At 36.2% G+C, this 19,954-nt stretch overlaps 1 protein-coding gene across 5 annotated transcripts; it reads left to right on the top strand.

Moving 5' to 3' along the window:
• Positions 1-475: 475 nt before the first annotated feature.
• LOC123308663 (far upstream element-binding protein 3) lies at positions 476-19,483 on the top strand. Of its 5 annotated transcripts, none has more exons than XM_044891423.1 (13): positions 476-664; positions 818-893; positions 1,019-1,210; positions 3,136-3,375; positions 6,968-7,380; positions 7,466-7,633; positions 9,156-9,402; positions 9,462-9,679; positions 9,735-9,983; positions 12,262-12,474; positions 13,769-13,874; positions 13,994-14,129; positions 17,810-19,483. In XM_044891423.1, the coding sequence occupies exons 1-12, from the start codon at positions 578-580 to the stop codon at positions 14,116-14,118; spliced, it is 2,334 nt and encodes a 777-aa protein (XP_044747358.1). In that variant the 5' UTR covers positions 476-577; the 3' UTR covers positions 14,119-14,129; positions 17,810-19,483. The 5 variants fall into 5 exon arrangements, with proteins under 5 accessions (XP_044747358.1, XP_044747357.1, XP_044747361.1 ...); XM_044891422.1 differs by lacking the exon at positions 17,810-19,483 and adding an exon at positions 14,458-14,779; XM_044891425.1 differs by lacking the exon at positions 17,810-19,483 and adding an exon at positions 14,458-14,779 and having other exon boundaries at positions 600-742.
• Positions 19,484-19,954: the final 471 nt, after the last annotated feature.

Genomic DNA, 19,954 nt, shown 5'->3' with positions numbered 1-19,954 from the left:
TTTTTGAGTATGAATTCATTACTCATTATTCATAGCAATCATTTGTAGGTTCGAAAATCTGTGTACCCAAATGACGATTTCGGTTAAAAATAGATGTATAAATTTTTTTTTTTAGACTTTGATGATTGTGTGTAAATAAATGAAATATGTAATATTAAAAATAATATATGTACCATATTTAGTCAACTAATACTAATAAAACTCATTGAACCACTCAAATTTGGATGAACTGGAACATTTGAGTCCGTCCCTGCAGTATTTTCATAGATATTCTTAAGATATTCAATAACGCACGTATGATGTTCAGAATTTGTAGAAATTTCAGAAGGACATAATATTAAAACGATGTTCAAATTACATTTTCAGTTTTCAAATAATCCATTATCAAGTTAAAACCGTTGCTGAGGGTTAGGATTTAAGAATAAGAAAACTCTGTGGTCAGTGGTGACTACGGCTACGAATACAATTTGACGCCGTTTTCGTAGCTAACAAAATTCGACGCTGTCGTTTTGGAATTATCGCGGGCAGGCACCATTTTGTGTTATATTAAATGCATTTTGTTGATGGTATTTAAAAAATGAGTGATTATTCCGCGGTAGCTCCGCCACCACAGAATTTTAATCAGTCATCAGCATTTGCTGCTGCCTTACAACGTGCTAAACAGGTAAATAGAGTCATCAAATCGTTCAACTGCCATACCCGAACATCAACATATTTGTAAATGCAGTGCTCTGTAGAGATGGTAATTTACAATTGTTTTCAGTTCTAATAGTGAATCGTGTTTTTGTGAACATTTTCATTAAATAAAAACTTTCAGATTGCCGCTAAAATCAATCCAGCAACAGGAACTACCGGCGATAGTAGACCGAAGAGGCCTTTAGAAGAAGGACAAGGTAAGCTTAGAACTCCTTCATTTGCAATATTCCATCACTCTTCGATCCACTGTTCTCTTCAATACCTCATTTCGATGATATTCATGGAATTTTATTCCCAATACAATTATGCATATTTCTTACAGAACCGGATGCTAAGAAAGGTCCAGGTAACATAGGTCCACCACAACAACAACAAGGACCTCCAATTGGAGGGCCACCGATGGGAGGTAGACCCAACTCGAATTTGAATCAAGGAAACATGGGGGGTGGTCCTGGTATGGGTGGACCTACTCATAATGAGGATATCAAAGTACCCGATAAAATGGTTGGCTTAAGTAAGTAATTGATTTGATTGTTTTGTGTTGCATGTTTCAAATTTTAATATCAAGAAATTGTTGATTCACGATCATGTTCAATTTCTTCCGAACTTTTGAGGAGTAAACAGACTTTGCTTCCCAAAATCTTACTTTTTGGTTATGAGTTGGAGCTATATGTACCAGTAGATTCGAGTTTTCTTGTAAATCGATGAGTTCAGCTTACACGTCTTTCATTTTATAATTGAACATGATCCATTACTTTACACTTTGCGTGTTGCTTCACTAATCTTTTCATATAAAATCAGTTTAATCATCTTATTCGCATTCATTTACTTGATGAATTATTTCAATAAGAATTTGGAACTATTGGCTAGTTTTTTATACATAATTGAATTCATTGTGCAGAATCAGATGTTTAGGAGAATTGAGTAAAAGTGAAATTTATTTATATTGTAACCTCAAACTGCTATGTGCCATGGATGTTTATGTTTTGCTTGAAAGATATGTCTTTCCTACATCTTCCAGTCAAATTTTTATTTTCTAAAATAACACAAGACTGCTAAAAATATTGTTGATTTTGCTACATCATGAGAAAATGTAGTGTACTCTACTTGGAGCTCAGAACAAGTAACCGGCCAAATAATCAAAATTGAGTTTCATACACTAAAATGTTCGAATAATGAATTGGTGCAAAGATCCGACCCACAACATAAATAAAAAGGTGAAGTAAAAAAAAGTCTAGCTACTTTTGGGTCAAGCCTCATATGCTGCTTAGACATACTCTACTTTTTTTCCAAAATATGGAACTGTTGGAAAAGCTATTTCTAAAGAACAGTATTTTGCCAAATATTTTGTGGTACCTCTATTATATTGCGTCAAAAATGAAGTACCAGGAATCCGAAGATTAACTTTTTTTTCACACCTCAATCTTAAAATCAGTATTTCTTAAAACATCAATGCTGTGGCTTAGATCTGATGGCTTCCAAGGCGATGATATGTACTTTTGAAATTTATCGTAGATAAACTCAAATCTCTCACACTTCTTGAAATAAAGATAGGAGAAAACTAATTTATTTGCCTATTCAACTACATCCATATGGTTTTTCAAGTGAAATTTTTCAATCCAGAAACCCATGGCATATGGAGCATTTGAGATGTCCGCATTCAAAACAGATTGCTTGGAAATAACAAAATCACTGCATTCGATGTGTTGTATGAGTTTTACACTCTGTTTTCTGTACTTCACTATCCCCACCTGACCAATTTGACATTCAGTTATCAAGCACACCATCCATAAGAATGAATGCAAACAAATGGTTGTAGCTTGAAGCTTTTTCCTGTTGTTTCTTGAAACCTCCATGCTGGTCCTTCGAATCTACCAAATTGTTCAACGCTGATGCATATTGTCTGCAACTGGAGTTGAAATTGAATCCTAATAAGTGGGTTGAAGTTTTTCAGTTTGAAATGCGTATTCTCAGTTTTTATTGGAAATGAAAGCGCGGGAAATTTTTAATACACTCTCAATTTTAACGTGTTCTACAGTTTTCTTGCTTTGAATCATTATGTATCAAAGAAACAAGTTCATTAATTCAGAAAGTATTCATTTCACTAAAAGAAATTCACACTATCGAATGATGAAACGAAAACTTTCACCACTTGACAGTAATCAGATTAATAAAAACAACATAGATTTTCGATAAGTCGAGCGACCAAACAAACATGGCAGAAAAATCTACTGAAGAACTATATCGGCTACAGAATAAAGGCCAATTTCATAGTGTCATTTAGATGAATAAACGAAGATCCAATGATCATCCTGGTCAAGTGGGGAAGTAGAGTCGAACAGTAATTTCTTAGATAGTACATCGCCCTTTAGAATCTTGATAACCGTTCTTCTAATCATTTCTGATTCATCTCACTTCAATAAATTCCTCTCGTTGCAGTAATAGGCAGGGGCGGCGAACAGATCAGTCGCCTACAAGCGGAAACGGGTTGCAAAATTCAGATGGCCCCAGATTCTCAGGGCATGCCTGATCGTATTTGCTCGTTGTCAGGTCCCGAAGATGCAGTCAATAGAGCGAAGGAGCTCATCAACAATATAATTCATCAGCGTGGTAGAAACGAAGGTCTAGACCAAGGGGGAGGAGGAGGTCCCCCCATGGGTGGGAACAATAGTTTTTCAGGTGGCGATTTCTATTCCGAACATCAGTTGTTCATTTAACCCTTCTTCCATTTTAATATTCCCGTTTCTTAACCGATCCCGCATGAGTGTCCTGTAGTCTGGTGCATGCCATAGATTTTTATGATTTACTAACTTGGCTGAACAGGTATTTGGGTTTTTTTTTTACATGGATAAGTGGTAGTTGTAGAGGATTCCATATACATATTCGTTGTAAGGTCTTGGTGTGTTTGGTTCTTGAAAGTTGTGGCTTAGATCTGCAATTTTGAATTATGTAGTTTAAAGACCAAACATCATGGTGTTATAGAGAATGTGTTCATCATCATTGCCTCTGGTGCTGGGTTATTTTCTTCAATTATGAATCTGTTAAAATATGGGCAACTACCATTATTAAATTTTGTTTTCAATGGTACAAACGGTAATTTAGTACTTCAAATTTTTTTTATCCAGTTGCTCATCTGGTTAGTAAGTTTTCAAAATGAGACATTCAGTTTATGAATGAAAGTAGCGTATATTCGCTTCAAGAATCTCAGGTGGCTCTGGATAATCGAAGTTCTGTTGGTAATAGCCGATTCCCTGAGATTTCAAGTAAACAACCTATATTTTATAATATTTTTGGATTGTTCACGAATTTTATGCCTCGGTTTATTTGAACTACCCATACTCAAAACTCAAGGTTTTGGAGATATTAATTCGTTTTTCTCAAGTTTGATGTACAGATAGTCTTGACTGTATTGTTAGATAGGGATTCTTGCGTCCCATTAAAATACAGAGTGTTGTATTTGAAAAAATGAACGGTTTTTTGTCTACCACTCTTAGTTGGAGTCCCCCAGAAACACTGCGATTAACTTGGACAACGAGTAGAATCTAGAGAGTATTCTCTGCGAATAGTGGCATTTTCCAACACTCTAATTTTTGTCAATAGGAAGTTAACAAAATCAAGACTATCTTTACCTCCAGAAACTTGAAGTCTGGGTATGGGGAAGTTCAGATAATCCGTAGTTTAAATTTTGTGGGGCATCTGAATATTTGTTTGAGCATAGACTGTCCCATTTGAAGTAACAAAGTTTGGCTCCAATTCCGAAGTGAACGGAAAACTATCATCAAGAGGAGCATAATTTATTTGATTAGATCCTGGCAATACATAATGATCCACCAATTTTCAGAAAAACAAGCAAGTTCTTTAAATATTTCTGTGATACGTCCTGTATGAGTCTATGCACTGATCGATGGATATTTTGAATTTGGTACTGTTCTTTACTGGTTTAATCGAAGAAATTAATTGTATCAATTCTGAATGCTGATTCATTTGCTCTAAATTAGACTATTTCATCAGTTCGAACACTTATCAAGGTTGTGTGCATTTATATTATTTCTATGAATGAAACTACGGTGATCGATGTCTATAATTCTTGAAGCGAGTATGGTTCCTCTTTTACATGCTTCACTTTTTTATTAATTTTTTTGAGACCATATTTATGAAATCTTGATCCTAGCACGTTATGGTCAGTTTTTTTTTTTTTTTTCAATATAAATTCCCGCTGATATTTTTCAATTACTCACCATGTCTTGAGGTCAATATCTTTTTTAATAATATTATTAAAAATCAAGCACCTTTCAATACATGCAAACAATAAACTAGTCAACTAATCTTTGGAACTAGTGAATAAATGGCAATTTACCATCAGTTTTAGTTTTACATAGAAAATAGCATTTTTAGGCTATTATTGCTTGAAAGAATTAAGGCTAATTCTATTCTAAATTCGAGAAATTCCGTTTACTGAGTAATCTTTATCTCTTTTTAATCTATTTTTCTGGGACGTCCTTATCAATATTATTACCATTATTCACCTGATAAACGCTTGCTTAATAGAACTTGTGACAATCTTATCACCTACACTTCTATTTATGTTACTGCATCTTTCAAATTACAAAATAAATTTCTTCCACGATTTCGGTGGTTCGTAATCGAGAACTCAATAAGGGCCTTTTGAAAATTTGGCAGTTAGATGAAAACAACCTGTAGACTCACGTGTTCGGTGCGCACACATTGGAGTTGAATGACCTACTGACGTTTGTGAATCTGTTCGATTTCGCGTGAAAAAAGAAACGAGAAAAAGCGTACAGTGTAATTCACGTTTAATGGGAATTGTTTATTGTTTTAACGATCTGAAGTTTTTAAATTCACAATTAATCAATGGACGCCGATATTTTTCTCAGTTATCTAACCAATGAGTTTTTCAATTATTTTTTGGAGGGTAAGTAGTGCATTTTTACGCCGGTGTTTGAATATTTTGGGTTAATTCGGTAGTGAGGTTAGAATTGAAGGCATGTTTTTCACGAAAGGAAATATTGAAATCTTCGAATTGAGGTTATATTATCAGTTTCGATTTAATAATTCTCATTAAGATTACAACGTTAGCATGACAAACCTAGGATCTATTACGCCAAAATATAACCTATCTGAAATTTTCAATCCACGTTTTGAGACGTATACAGAAAAAAATCTACTAACGATAAATCGGGCTCACGAAATTAAAGGTTGAAAAAACTTAATCAAATGATATTTCGACCATTGAAAATTTGAACTTCGTATTAGGGTGCTGATATAAATTGCGAACTTGTTTGTAAACAAGTAGTGTTGACGTATTGGTAAAGGCTGCTACCTGTCGACAGAACGCATAGCGCGGCAGTTCGAATCTTCGTGAAAACTTTTTTTATTTGAGATTTATGGAGGAACAACGGCAGTAAGATACATAATGATAACACATTTTTGCTATTCGTGCATATGAAGACATAAGATTCCTGAGGCCAGAGATTCAATTTTTCCCTTTATCATTTTTCAATTCAAAACCATGAAAAAATGGAATATTGAGTTATATCTCGTGAACGATCTCATGGAATGGAAGGGTTTTCGGAATATAGTTTTTCATTGATGTGATAAATCTTCCCCAAGCACAAAATTTTTTGAACCCAGCTCAATGTCTACAATTCCTCACAATTTTGGCAGCTTGAACTAGGTTCAATATTGAATTCGGCTGGAATTTGAACTGTACATCGGGGCCTAAATGGCTATATCTTTTTATCTAGGCTGAACCGGAAGAATGGCAAGGAAAAAAGTGTTTATTCTGACCTCAAGAATCTACTGTTGAAATACATATATGTACTTGTCAAAGACTCGCCCTATATAGTCTTGTTCTCTGAAACGTCACCAAAAACACTGAATCAAATGATTTTAACTGGGATTAGCTGAGTAATAAGTTCAGTGGGTTAAATAACTGAAAAATCATGTAATTGAGTCTCTAGTTTGATTATGGATCAAACTCTCTAGTTTGATTATGGATCAAACTCTCTAGTTTGATTATGGATCAAACCTGAAGGAACCTTCGGTGGACTTCAGTAAACCAATGTGTTAAACACGCTTGACAAAACTGTTGCATCGGAGCGCGGGTCTTTTAACAGCGTTTCCCTCTTGAGTAATCAAAGAAAAGTTGCAAAAAAAAGAAACATATTCACTTGAGTGTTATCCCATCTTCGGAAGACCCTTGCATGCTTCCCCGAACCACGGTAAAAATCTGACCTCGCTTTCTTTACAGGGATGAACAACATGGGAGGTGGCGGCGGTCACGGTCCCCCCGGTGGCGGCATGGGAGGTCCCGGCATGGGCATGGGCGGTCCGGGCGGTCGCAACTTCATCGAGATCATGATTCCCGGCCCCAAGGTCGGCCTGATCATCGGCAAGGGTGGCGAGACCATAAAGCAACTGCAGGAGAAGAGCGGTGCCAAGATGGTCGTCATACAGGACGGCCCGAACCAGGAGCAGGAGAAGCCCCTCAGGATCAGCGGCGATCCCGGCAAGGTCGAGTACGCCAAGCAGCTGATCTACGATCTGATCGCCGAGAAGGAGATGCAGAGCTTCAGGGGCGGCGGTCGCAGGAACAATGACGACGGTAATTACAATGATGGCGGCTATGGCGGACCTAGAGGGGGCGGCGGCCAGGGTTTCGAGGTGAGTAATATTGAAAAATGCCTGTTTGGTGGCGTTTTTCACGAAAATTAACCCAGGTTTTTCAAATATTCGTCTGTTGTTCCAGGTTTTAGTGCCGAGGGCGGCTGTGGGAGTTGTAATTGGTAAAGGTGGTGACATGATAAAGAAAATTCAAGCGGAAACGGGCGCTAGAGTACAATTCCAGCAAGCTAGGGAAGAAGGACCTGGCGAGAGGAGTTGCTTTTTGCAAGGAAATCCCAAACAAGTTGAACAGGTAAAAATTACTTCTTGCAGATTGATAGTTCGGAAATTAAACATTAAATTCGTTGTTGCTTCAACGAATGGAAGGAAATTATTACAATTACAAGTTTTATTAGCTTCACCCTGCGACTTCGCTCACGCAATTTTCATAGTAAAATGCTAGTATGGTAAAGAAAAGTGTTTCTTCTGACCTCAAGAATCTACCGTTGAAATATTTTTACGATTCAAATACTTACCCTCTTTAGGATTGAATTTCACACAAAAACCTATACTTCATTCACTTTTATTTTAGCAGTCGGTTGACCATGGAAATTTGACACATTTCACTCTGTATAGTACGAAAATGTGGGGTTATGACGCTTGTCAAAACATTTTTGGGTTTTAAATCAACGCTATGTTGCCCGTTCTACGTAAAAGTTTCTGTTATTACGTATTTTATCACAATATCGAATCTCTTCGGAAAATATGTGACGAACATAATTGAAGTTTATACAAACTGATTGAAGGCATACCAAATCCAGTTATTTGCATGGAAAATACAAGAGATCAGTATAATATCATAATATGCTCTAGCTTGAGGAGAGTTAATGTTCGTTATCTTCTTTGGCTTACATCATTTGTAGATTTCAAAAATATTAACCCGAAGATGAAATGCATATGATGCAGTGGTTGGGAATGTGTATCTCCCGAAGGAATTAACAGATAATTACAAGAATGTTAAATTCTTCAACAAAAATCATCTTGCATCGATATAAGTAAAAGGAATTGAAAGAAGTTTCAATTAAGATGAACTTCACCTTCGAACAAAAATTTCACATGAATAAACAAGTAACAGGGCAATTTGCGCGTATTTGTGGCTATTCATCTTAATACGTTGATGTAATAATAATAATTAGGTATTTATTAGTACCTTAAGACATTTACATTACATAGGACAAGTCAAATGAAAAATAGAAAAATCCATTGGGTCTCCCAATAGAAGGAAATTCTTTGTCATACTCTTCATTCACAATCTTTCTGATTGTGGAAATATTCAGCTGAAATATAAGTCGTTTAGATTCAGATGAAACATATAAATTCTCTTACATTGAATATGTTCGCTACCTTCTGACGTATTGTGGATTTTAGAATATCAGGGTATAACTATTTGAATGAGCGGACCTGATTTCTAAATAGCACTTCCTGAAACCCTGTTTCTTTCTTTTTCAATCACTTTCGGCATTTTCGTTATAAAAATTGATATTAGTTGTGGCAACGACGTTATGACATTAACGACATTTCATAAGTGCCAACCTAACTTCGTTCTAGTTACAAAAACTTGAGAGAATTATTTCATGGCCAACCGACTGCTAAAATAAATTTGAATGAAGTATACTTGAGTAAATTCTTTACACTATAGTGAGATTCCCATCAAAATCGGATATCTGGTTTCCGAGTTATAGAAAGATAAACATACAAACTAACAAACACAGGGATTTTAACATTTTTTTATATCAGTGAGGATTAAATGAACTAATATTGCTGGAATTTTTCAGGCAAGACAGAGGATAGAAGAATTGATAGAAAGCGTACAGAGACGAGACACAGAAGGTCCCGGCGGACCCGGAGCGGGTAGAAGAGGGGGCGGCCGAGGCGGGCGCGACGGCTTCGACAATAGGGGCGGTAGAAACGGCGGCGGAGAATACGGGGGCGGTTGGGAAGACAGACGAAACAACCAATCGCAGGGAACGGAGGTCAGCTTCAACGTTCCAGCCAACAAATGCGGCGTCATCATCGGAAGAGGTAATTTCGACAGGAATAATTAGACTTTACGGAATTTTCACGCTTCGCATATATTTCAGGCGGAGAAACCATCAAGCAACTGAACGCCCAATCGGGCGCGCATTGCGAGCTGGACAGGAGGAATCAGAATCCGAACGCCAGCGAGAAGACTTTCATCATTCGTGGAGATCCAGAAGCCATCGAGATGGCCAAGAGGATAATCCAAGAGAAAATCCAGATGCCCATCACATTCATAAATTCTGGAGGTCCACCTTCGATGTCGAATAGCATGCCGACGGTAGGTTGTCGGGATTTGATCGGATGATCAAATTTCAATTTTTTTTTTCACGCAGGCGTATCCAGGTATGGCGCCGCAAGGTTACAATCCACAGGGTTGGGGAATGCCCACCTACCAACAACAACAGACGCCGCAACAGCCGCCCACGCAACAGTGGGGCAACCCCGCCGCGCAGACTCCCGATCAGGGCGTGGCGAACCCGCAGATGAACCCTGGCGCAGGTCAGGCCGATTATTCCATGCAGTGGGCCGAGTACTACAGATCGCTCGGTATGCACAGGGAGGCCGAGATGATCGAACAGCAAGTGAGTGTTTTTTGAAAGTGACTGTGTCGGTAGCTTGGCGTATTATTGTGAACATCCCCCAGTAGTTCAGCATTAGAATCTTCCAATAAAGGCGCATAGTCTTCGGTATGACGACGATGACCGAGCTCGATTTGGCTGGGAATTTTTTGTTGTTTCAGATTGTTTTTTGTCTGTTTGGTTTTCGGGAAAAGGAAAATTACGTCATCTAGTTTGCGCCATGAACGAAAAGTGGTAGCTTGTCGACTAGAGCCAATTATGCTCTCCCTTACATTTTGAAAAGAAATTGAAGTACGTTTCAGGGGCCTTAGATTCAAAATCGATGAAAAAATTTAAAGTAGATCCATGTTTCGAGTGGATCAGAAGGTCGGTAGATTTAATACAGTGGCTTCGACCCAGAGCTTCGTAAATTCATGAAAACTCTCATTAAAACAACAAAAATCTTCTCTGTTTCTCGCAACTTATGCGTATACAGGGTGCGCCATTCAGTTTGAGTAAATTATCTCAAAAAACTGCAGTAAAAAATTGATTCAAATAAAAGTTGTTAGGTATCAAGAGGGAAAGAAAATGTTTTAACCTTGACTTCAAAGTTATTTCAAGGTCAACTTGATTCTTTTCATTGGAAAGGTATATTTTGAGTGTAGATTCTTATTCTTAATAAAAAAAAAGGAGCAACTAAACTTCAAACGATGAAAAAATTCCAAACGCAAGTGACTGCTTTTTATGAAGAATAAGAATCTGCACTGAAAATTATACCTTTCCGTTTGAAAATAAAATCAAGTTGACCTTGACGTCAAGGTAAAAAAAATATATTAATTTTCTGTCCGTCCTGATACCTTTCAACCTTTATTTGACATTTTTGTCTGGTGTGTGCATGGTTTTTGAAATGATTTTCGGTCTCAAGTTGATTGCCGCACCCTGTATACTAATTTCATAAACACCGAGTGAGAGAGACGAGGGGGTAAAATCAGCCGATCTAGCGGGTTCGGAAATCGCTCGATTTATCCAAACCGCTGTGTCTCGCCGGCCGTGGAAGAAAAGTATCGAAAAAGAGATCATCGTTTACTGAAACGGTGCAAACGGTCATAAACCCTGAAGGCAGATAGAAAAAGACCAAAAACGTCCAAGGTTCTTGACATTTTTGACGTTTACCAAACGCAAATTTGGACAAATTCACTTCAGAAACTGACAAAAGTAAGGTTACCTCCTCCTGGGGTTTGGAAATCAACGATTCATAGGATTGCTCGTGTTTTGGATGAGCACCAACGTGCAAAATTTCACAAAATTGCGTAATGTCACAACAATTTTTCGAGAAATATCTTAAAAACCTTCGTTTCGACCAAAATCAACCTTCTAGCATCGTGGATCTACCTATCTAAGCCGAAATTGTCTGTGTAACCTAATTTTACACATACAAATTCCTAGTCTACTTTCTCTGAAATGAATTTCGTGATAATTTTTGTTCCGAAATGTAAGGACGCTTAAAGGGCGTTTGTTAATGAGTGATTCTCCGAAGACTGAGATCGAATGCTACTCGAAACGTTGGTCAGATTAAGGCGAAGTGATGCCAAAATCGATCAATTAATTAACGTCGACAATTTCAAACAGTCAACTAGTCTCCGTATGCAGAAATATTTTATTGCCACGGAATTAATCGTAACTTGAGATGCCTAACAAATATATGTAGTAATCTTATGAAATTTGGTCCAATTTGATGATGATCTACCGGGAATGATGGTTATATTCAAGCATTATGTATAACAAACATTTACAAACGAACATATCAAGAATTTTTCGCAAATGTATATTTTTATGCTTCAATAGCTACATGAAATAGCTGGATTCAGTTCCTAATACTAGTAATTTTACCAGAAATTTCAATAATCGATTTAAAAAAAAAACACAAGAGAAGTAATTGTTTAATGCACCTTTTCATATTGAAACCAACCCCTTCTATTTGAAAATATCAGGGATCGTAAAGCTTAAGCTCAAGGGCCACTGCATAGTATTATATAGCTTAGTAATGACCGGTTGATCAGTTTTTCCACTGTCAATCAGCGGTGTACATAACACGGCAAGGGTTTGAATTTAGGAATTCTACGACACCTCATTGTGCTCCTCCCTCACTCACTCGATGGAAGTGGAATGCCGCCCCTCATAGTTGTCGGCCGCAGAAATATAGGAACGCTGCTATTGGAAGACCCCTAGTGTGGCTTAGTAGTTGTGGAATTTGAATTGTGAAGTGTGCATGTTGAATAACGACATCTTGAATCTTCTTCAGGCGAAAAATAAGGCAGCGACGGGACAACCGACAGGCGTCGGCCAGGCTTCAGCTGTTCCAGCGGTGGCTCCAGCGGTGCCCGCCGCGGCGCCAGTGGCTGCAGCGTCCGCCGCTAATGGTCAACCGGATTATAGCGCTCAATGGGCGGAATATTATCGTAGTATAGGGAAACTTAAGGAGGCTGAGGCCATAGAAGCTCAAATGAAGAATAAGGTGAGACGGTGGCGTTGCCGGAAACGCGTTAAATTTTATTAATTCAACCCTGGGGCTGTGCCGACCATATTGTGTCTTTAACCCCTATTACTAACACGCAGTGGACCCGCATAGAAAACCCCGCTTCGGTAGTTGATCGAGCTGTCAGCTCAGTTTCATTTAAAGCCGCGACAAGATAGAACCAGCTCAGAAGTGAACGCCTTTAAGTTATTCATTTAAAAAAAAACGCCTCAAACTAAGAAGAAAACTAAATTAGCTGCTTCAAGCTTTCCTTGAGAATGAGGAAAGCGACTCGGAGGCTCTACAACCTGTCCATAAACGATTCAGATAAACTTGACTGAATTAGAGGCTGATGTGGTGCTGGGCATGAGAACTGATCTAGTCTTGACAATAACCCAGCTGAGATGACTGGATCTACACAAGGACGTTTACTGACGGATCCAGAACCAAACATGGCTCTGGACCCGGATTCTACACTCACATCCCGCCGACCAAGTCAGAAATTTTGCGCCAGTCCCTTCTTAACAGGACTGGAAAGGAAGGTAAAAAAAAATCCCAACAGATGGTCGAACTGCCATGAGATTCCTTAGTTAGGGAACAAAAGGACAGCTGTAGGGAACATTGGCGCAGCTGTTCCGGTCTGTACCACTCTCATAGCATAGGGCCACCTATGGACCATAAAACACAACAGCCACTGACTAGAATTCTCTTCTCCCAATCTGAGATCAATCGTGGCCGTCTTTATGGGAACACTGCAAACTCGTAGCTAAATAATACAAACTCAACATCGTTAACGAAACACTCTGCAAGTTTTGCCTAGATGAGGAAGAAACCATTGAACCCTTTCTGGCTGCCAGGCGGCAAACGGAGTTAAAATCTTTGGTTCTCTCAAGCTGGACCCAGAGGAACTCATGAATCACTTCCTCTCTGACTTTATCTCTTTTCTAAAGGAAAAGGAGGAAGTCTTGCTCTATGAGTTTGTGTGTGCCACGATAGACACGCCCAACAGACTAACTGATTCATGTTCTTGTAACTAAGACACAATCAAGGTTGTTCATGGAAGTATATTGAGCTGTGAACGAAGTGTTTAAAGAAATAAACATTCAAAAATATCATTTTTCTTGTCTCGGTCCAACCGAAACATCCTAGAAACTAAGTTTTCCATTCTTGCATCATCCTTCGCTGTATTGTCCAGAAATATGTATAAATTTGTCAAATGTTTGTTTGCAAGTGCTTTAACCATTTAAAGTATGTGTGGCGAGGAATAATTTCAATATTTTTTTTTTTATTTCAGACTTCTGCTGGACCTATTGGACAGAACCCAACTGCTCCGGGGCCGGGACAGGCTCCAGCAGGTAGTTACACACAGCAACCTTATGGTGCTTATCAACCAACCGGTGGTGCGTTTTGTTTTATTATTTTTTATTAACACCCTTAAAACCCAATCCAATGCCGCATTAATTCGACAATTCAAAACGATTTTTTTAATGCAAATTACATGATTCGAGTATCTTTTTAGGTTACTATGGCGCCCAACCCACTCAAGGCGTTCCGGCTACAATGCCCCAGTCAGGATACGGCTTCCCCTCTTACGGCTATGGAACACCAAACGCCGGTGCCCCCCCAGGAAATCAGGAAAATTAAATTTAACCTTGGTGAGTAGATTTCTTTCGCCCATCGATTTCTTGTAATTTTTTTTCTTCTTCGATATTCAAAATTTTTTTTTTCGATTATTTTGTATTGCATTGTGAATGTTACTTGAAAATTTGCAGGGTTTGTTTTGTTTGATTTATTTTCCCGTTATTTTTACATGTGATTTTTGTCCTCTCAATTGAACGTGGTCCTGTTTTATGTATGTATCAATCTTTAATTCGAATATCAAGATCAGATTCAAATTTTTCTTGCCGGAAAACAGGAACACGTTCAACATTTCAGGTGCAGCAAGGTTATTCATCGTTATCAGTATTGTTATATGATTTACAGATTTTAATTTCGAAAATGGTCACCCGACGGAAGTTTTGACAAGTATGAGATTTCTTATTGAATAAGATAAGAACCATAATGCAACACATAACTTTTAAATGATAACTATGCAATTTGTCATGTGTGTGTCGCCCTCCACTAGTGAACCTGTCGAGTCTAAGAAAGGTTAAAACAAAATTAAGGAAAACTCCTCTACAAATCTTAGAATTAATGAAATAGTATAAGTATTTTGTTCATATAATATTATTGTGGAAAAGTTTGGAAATGCTTCCAAAGTTTGATAATTTCACGTTTTTTATATATTAAAAATCAGATTAAGGCAGTTTTATTTTTTTTTTGAACATATTTGTTGTAATTTCCCCAATTTCTTCTCACTAGCATTGAATATTGATTTCTTGTGAAAAATCTTAGTTTTATCGTTATCAAGTGTCATGTAAAATTTCTTCTGTTTTAATATTTATATTTACTTCCAGTGATTGGAGACGAAAATAGAGTTATCAACTATTTTTTGAGTAATTGACTTTTGTTTAAAGTATTATGGGTATAATTGGTTGAATGTTTAGGTAAGGTTGAGTGAATTTTTTTTTGAATCCAGAGTAACATCTTTGACACTGGACAACTCCATCTATCCTTGAAGAGAATTACCTGCGGATTTGGTCATACATGCTGAAACCCAGATTTAAATGAATTTTTCATTGGTAAATGTTCTATGTATATATATAACTCGGATATTGATCTGTGAGAGTTGAGTTTTTGTTGAGAATCCAGAAAATAGGATAACTTTCAGGCATATAAGGCAGTACCTAAGGAGAAGGTGGTGGAAATTCACTATCGAACCAAAAAAAATTTTTTTTCCACTATCATGCGGATTTTCATTTTGGAATCTCTTCGAGAGTAGATGTTTCAGCTTATTGGTATTCTCGACAACAATGGGGGTTAATTTAATAGTGAATTTTTTTGTAAAGCATCATGTATCAGCAGTTCCTCTGCTTTATGTATTACTTCATCAAGTGGCGATTAAAAATTTAATCTATATTGAACTGTTATTATTCTGATGTTTTGACAGATGGAAACGTTTGAAAGGTAAAGTATTTGTATGTTATATGACATTATCCATAGGTATTGTCTACGCTTCGCTTCTTGCTTAAATGGGAAGTTTAAAGTATTTGTGGATTGATTTTGTTCTGAAATATGTTTATAGCATTTCATCATTCTACTTTGAAGGTTCTGATGTCTTCTTATTCGCATATTATTTTGTGATAATTTTCAAATGTGCCGGTTAACATTTTTATGCCATCGTGTTTTCAATTTGTTGGTTTCAGCTCCATCAACTAAGTTTCTCTGGATTATTTGCAGTCCCTTTCTTCGTCGCAAAATCGTTAATTAAAATTACCACACCTAGGGGTTATAATATATAGGGTGAGTCTCTGACTACATATATTTTAACAGTACACTTTTTTCCTTTACCATTTTTTCCAATTCGGCCTAGATAAAAAGATATAGCCATAAGTCTCCCTAATGAGCTTTGTCACCCTTGGAGACTTGACATTGCAGTTTTCCAAGTATTGGATATACCATTTTAAGCTTGGAAATAAGCTACTTATTAGAAAAACAATCATAAACTCACTTTTTCCACTTCATTCGGAATTAATAATACAATTAATGAGTTACCGCAATTTAGTTGGCGATAGTTGTTTAATATTTGTTTGATTTCTATTTCATTCCCGAACTATATTGCGAAAATCATTCCATTTAACAAAATCGTTGAGATATAACTGAAATTTACATTTTTGTATGGATTTTCAACAGCCTGGATCTTTTCAACTTAGCCGAATTGAAAAAAAAAAATGGTCAACTGAAAAAGTGTTTCTTGTGAAGTTGATCTGTTAAAATATATGAACAAGTCAAAGATTCACCGTGTATAGGGTGTTCCATATATTTTCGATATTCTTTGTCGGAAAGTGTCCACTAGAACACCCTGTTTTATTACATTTTTTAGATTCTCTACAAAATTTTAATGACGGTTCATTCGAACTTCTCCATGCCCTAGCATCAAGGTTTTGGAGATATTTCTAAAATTTATTGTAATAGTCTTGAATGAATTGCCATCATCTTCAGATTTAGGTATAGGGTGTGGACAGATACTTCTAGTGGGCACTTCAACTTCAGAAAGTAATTCTTCGGGTTCCAAACGGTTCTTATACATTAATTTTAATCATGTGAATTTTCTATACTGAACCAAATATAAGAATGCTTAATTTTATTCAGGAATTCTGCCACCATTTTATAGTAAACCCAAAAATATCTATTTTGTATTCGCCCTTGATCAAATTAGCATTTATATTCAAAGAATGGAGATACATATTTCTAAATGTTCAAGTAGTTTCTTGTTATTATTGCTTTATAAAGTTTTCTTCATATTCTCATGACTATCTTAAATCGCAAGTTGCCGCCATTGAAACTTCCCCCTTCAAATTTGCCAGTGTATACTTATTGGTTTTTAACTTAACGTCTATCGCAATTAGTTTATTTCAATCGTTGAACGGAAGAACCTATTATTTTCGAAGTAATGCTGGTTAGTCGGTCCAAAATTTTTAGTCGTGCTTATATCAGAATGTATATTGTTTATACTGGAGTAGATATCCTCGATTAGTTTCATTGTTTTCTTGTACTGTTTTTCATTATCCTATTTAATTGCATATAGCACAAGTATGATATTAATTTTTTCACAGGTTTGGGCAGTTTACTAGAAAGCTGTTCAACATAGATATTTAGTTTTTTTTTTTTTGAAGCGAAAATATATATACATATATGATTTTATTTTATCAGATATTTTGGGGATATAGTTATTTTCAATTAGTTTTTCAGATGGTCTATTATTTCATGCTGTTGTATCATGCGACTCCATAGGAATGTTCAAGTACGAGTATGATAGTATTTTGGATATTTTATTATGCTTTAGTGTTTTGACTAATAGTATTCTTTGAACTTTTGTAGGTAGAACCAACTTGTTGATAACATTTTGATTTGATGCTCATTTTTACTGACAAATTAATGATTTTATTATGCATTCCTCCTAATACGTGATATCATTTTTTGATGATTGCAATATTTTATCCATTGCTGGTTGCCCAAGTTTCTTATTTCTGAAAAATTCCTCATATCATGAACATAGTTTTAGGAATATTCATCGATATCCAGATTATTTTTGACTTGATGCATTTGATATTCGTATTTTTTATCGACTTACTGAATTCTCCATGCCTGTTCATACTGTGATCGATTCAGATATCCCTGTCTCATTGATTTTATTTTGAAATTTATTTTATTCTGATTTTTATCTCTGTGGCAGAGTACTAAAAACTTTGTGACGGAGAGGAAATGGAGGATAAAATAGAAACGATTCCAAGAATGAATCGATCTCCGATGTATACCAAATCTAAAATCCGGTCGTTACTGGTATGTCTTATTGAAAAAGGCCTGCAACAACAGTAAGTAAAATATTATGGAAAACACTGATTATTCTAATATATAACTTGAAATTGATGGGGATTCACCGTATCGAGCATCAAAATATTCCTAAAGAAATGTTTGATGTAGCTTCTGATTTGTCTCGATGTATACCTATGGATGAGAAGCCATTGTTCATTTCCCTTGATTCTGAAATTCCTTTATGACCAGTATGATTCCTTTCGAGGTTTGTCGATTAGGTCATCATAATTTATGATGCGTCTTGTTATCCCATTCTTGATATTCTGTAGTTTTTGTCCCTGTGCTGTCTATTTGGTAACACTTGTACGTACATATTTCTCATAGCCACATTAGTGTGTCCCCATTTCCACTCAGGTCACCAAGAAAAGCTTGGGGACTGCATATGATAATGTAGGAGTTCGTTGCCGATGCCGAGGAGGCCATGTTTTCGAGGAGATTACTTCGAATTCGGAATTCAATTTTCAGAAATTACTTTTGAACCCTTCCCTGCGCAGAACGACTAAACAAAGCCCGTGTCTTCGCCTGAAAACATCAATGGTAGATCAGTAAGCAACATTTTCGTTTCTGGAATATTTTGCTGCACTATTATTACTTTTAAAATTCATTTGAAATCTTATTGAACCTATTTTCAACATACACCTGCAAAAATAACATAGCCTGATGCAAATCGGGTTTGGATTTGAATTTGATTGATTCATATTTCGCGCAGATTTTATTTTCGTATTTAGCCATGTACAATAACCCCTATAGTTGATGCATTTAGTGATGATATGTTCTATTTTGAAGATATGAATAGAATTAGTTTTTAGCCTCATACATAGTTGCATAAAAGCTTCGGAAACAAAATTTACTAATATTTGGAATTAAGGAGTCATTTTCATTCATAGGTGAGAGTGCATTTGGGGAAAAATTCGTTCTTTCTAATTTTATGAATAAGTGAAAATGGAATTTTTTTCGCATTATCAGAATTTCGAGGATCATATTTTTTTTTCATGGCGCATAAAAGTTATCAGATGGAATAACTTTTTTTTCTCTTATTGGGCTCATATTGATTGGCGTAGGATCGTGAAGTATAGAATTCTCATTCATCAAACTCAAGTTTCCAAGTAGTTTTAGTTTTTGCCCTTGAATCGTAAAAAATTAGAAATCGTCAGGATAAACGAGAGAAAAGTCATTCCACCTAATAATTTTCATGCTCCTTTATTGTTGGATAGTTCATCTGTGTCCATCACATTTTCTTGAAATGAATTCTATTATTGTCATGATATCGCAAATCTCATTCACATCTCGTTTCGATAAAAACTCTTCTATTGACTGATCGATTCGTTGATTATTTTTTCAGAATTCTTATTAAGCAGGAATAAATTATGAACTGAGATTTTCTGCATTATATTTATGATTTGAATTGTTCGATTTTTGCATTATTGATCTAATCGTTTAAAAATTTGTCTCGAGAATCATTTTCAACATATTGCAAATTTTTATTATTTATTTGATTTTTTTTATCCACTTCATAATAAAGAATAATAAGTAAGATGGTGTATATTGATTTCTGCTTGATGCAGATACTAACGCTGACGGCCTTTAAATTTAAATTGCTGCTTGAATGGATCCAAATTTACTTCGAAATACAATACCTATTATTTTTTTTATAAAGATTTTATAACTTATTGATCTTACTGAGGTTCATCTGGGTTGCATTTAAAAAATTTTGCGAAGTGGATGGGCTCTGTGCATTGTGTAGATTGTAGATTATTCACTTTTTTTGATGCTGAAATCTGTGGAAGCTTCGACTAATGGGATAGATAGCATAGGGAGTCTTGGTGATACAACTACTTTCATCGCTTAAGTAAGGCAACTCGAAGGTGAGTAACTGAGAATTTCCTTAGAAAATACTCATGATTTTCTGGTGTTATCAAAAATTGAATTATCGGAAATTATTCTATATCTTTTGTTGTAAACTAGCCTTCGATAATTTTTCAAATGAGATCCATCGATTTTGTAT

Source organism: Coccinella septempunctata, chromosome 2, assembly GCF_907165205.1.
Source record: "Coccinella septempunctata chromosome 2, icCocSept1.1, whole genome shotgun sequence".
Classification (NCBI taxonomy): Eukaryota; Metazoa; Arthropoda; class Insecta; order Coleoptera; family Coccinellidae; genus Coccinella; species Coccinella septempunctata.
Note: the sequence above shows the minus strand (reverse complement) of the source record. Positions and strands in the feature narration are given on the sequence as shown.

Bases quoted from the DNA above. Each gene is read 5' to 3' on its own strand.
- LOC123308663 (XM_044891423.1), top strand. From the start codon at position 578: ATGAGTGATTATTCCGCGGTAGCTCCGCCACCACAGAATTTTAATCAG. The intron at 3,376-6,967 runs GTGGCGATTTCT...CTTTCTTTACAG, and splicing joins TGGGAACAATAGTTTTTCAG to GGATGAACAACATGGGAGGT. The intron at 9,403-9,461 runs GTAATTTCGACA...CATATATTTCAG, and splicing joins CGGCGTCATCATCGGAAGAG to GCGGAGAAACCATCAAGCAA.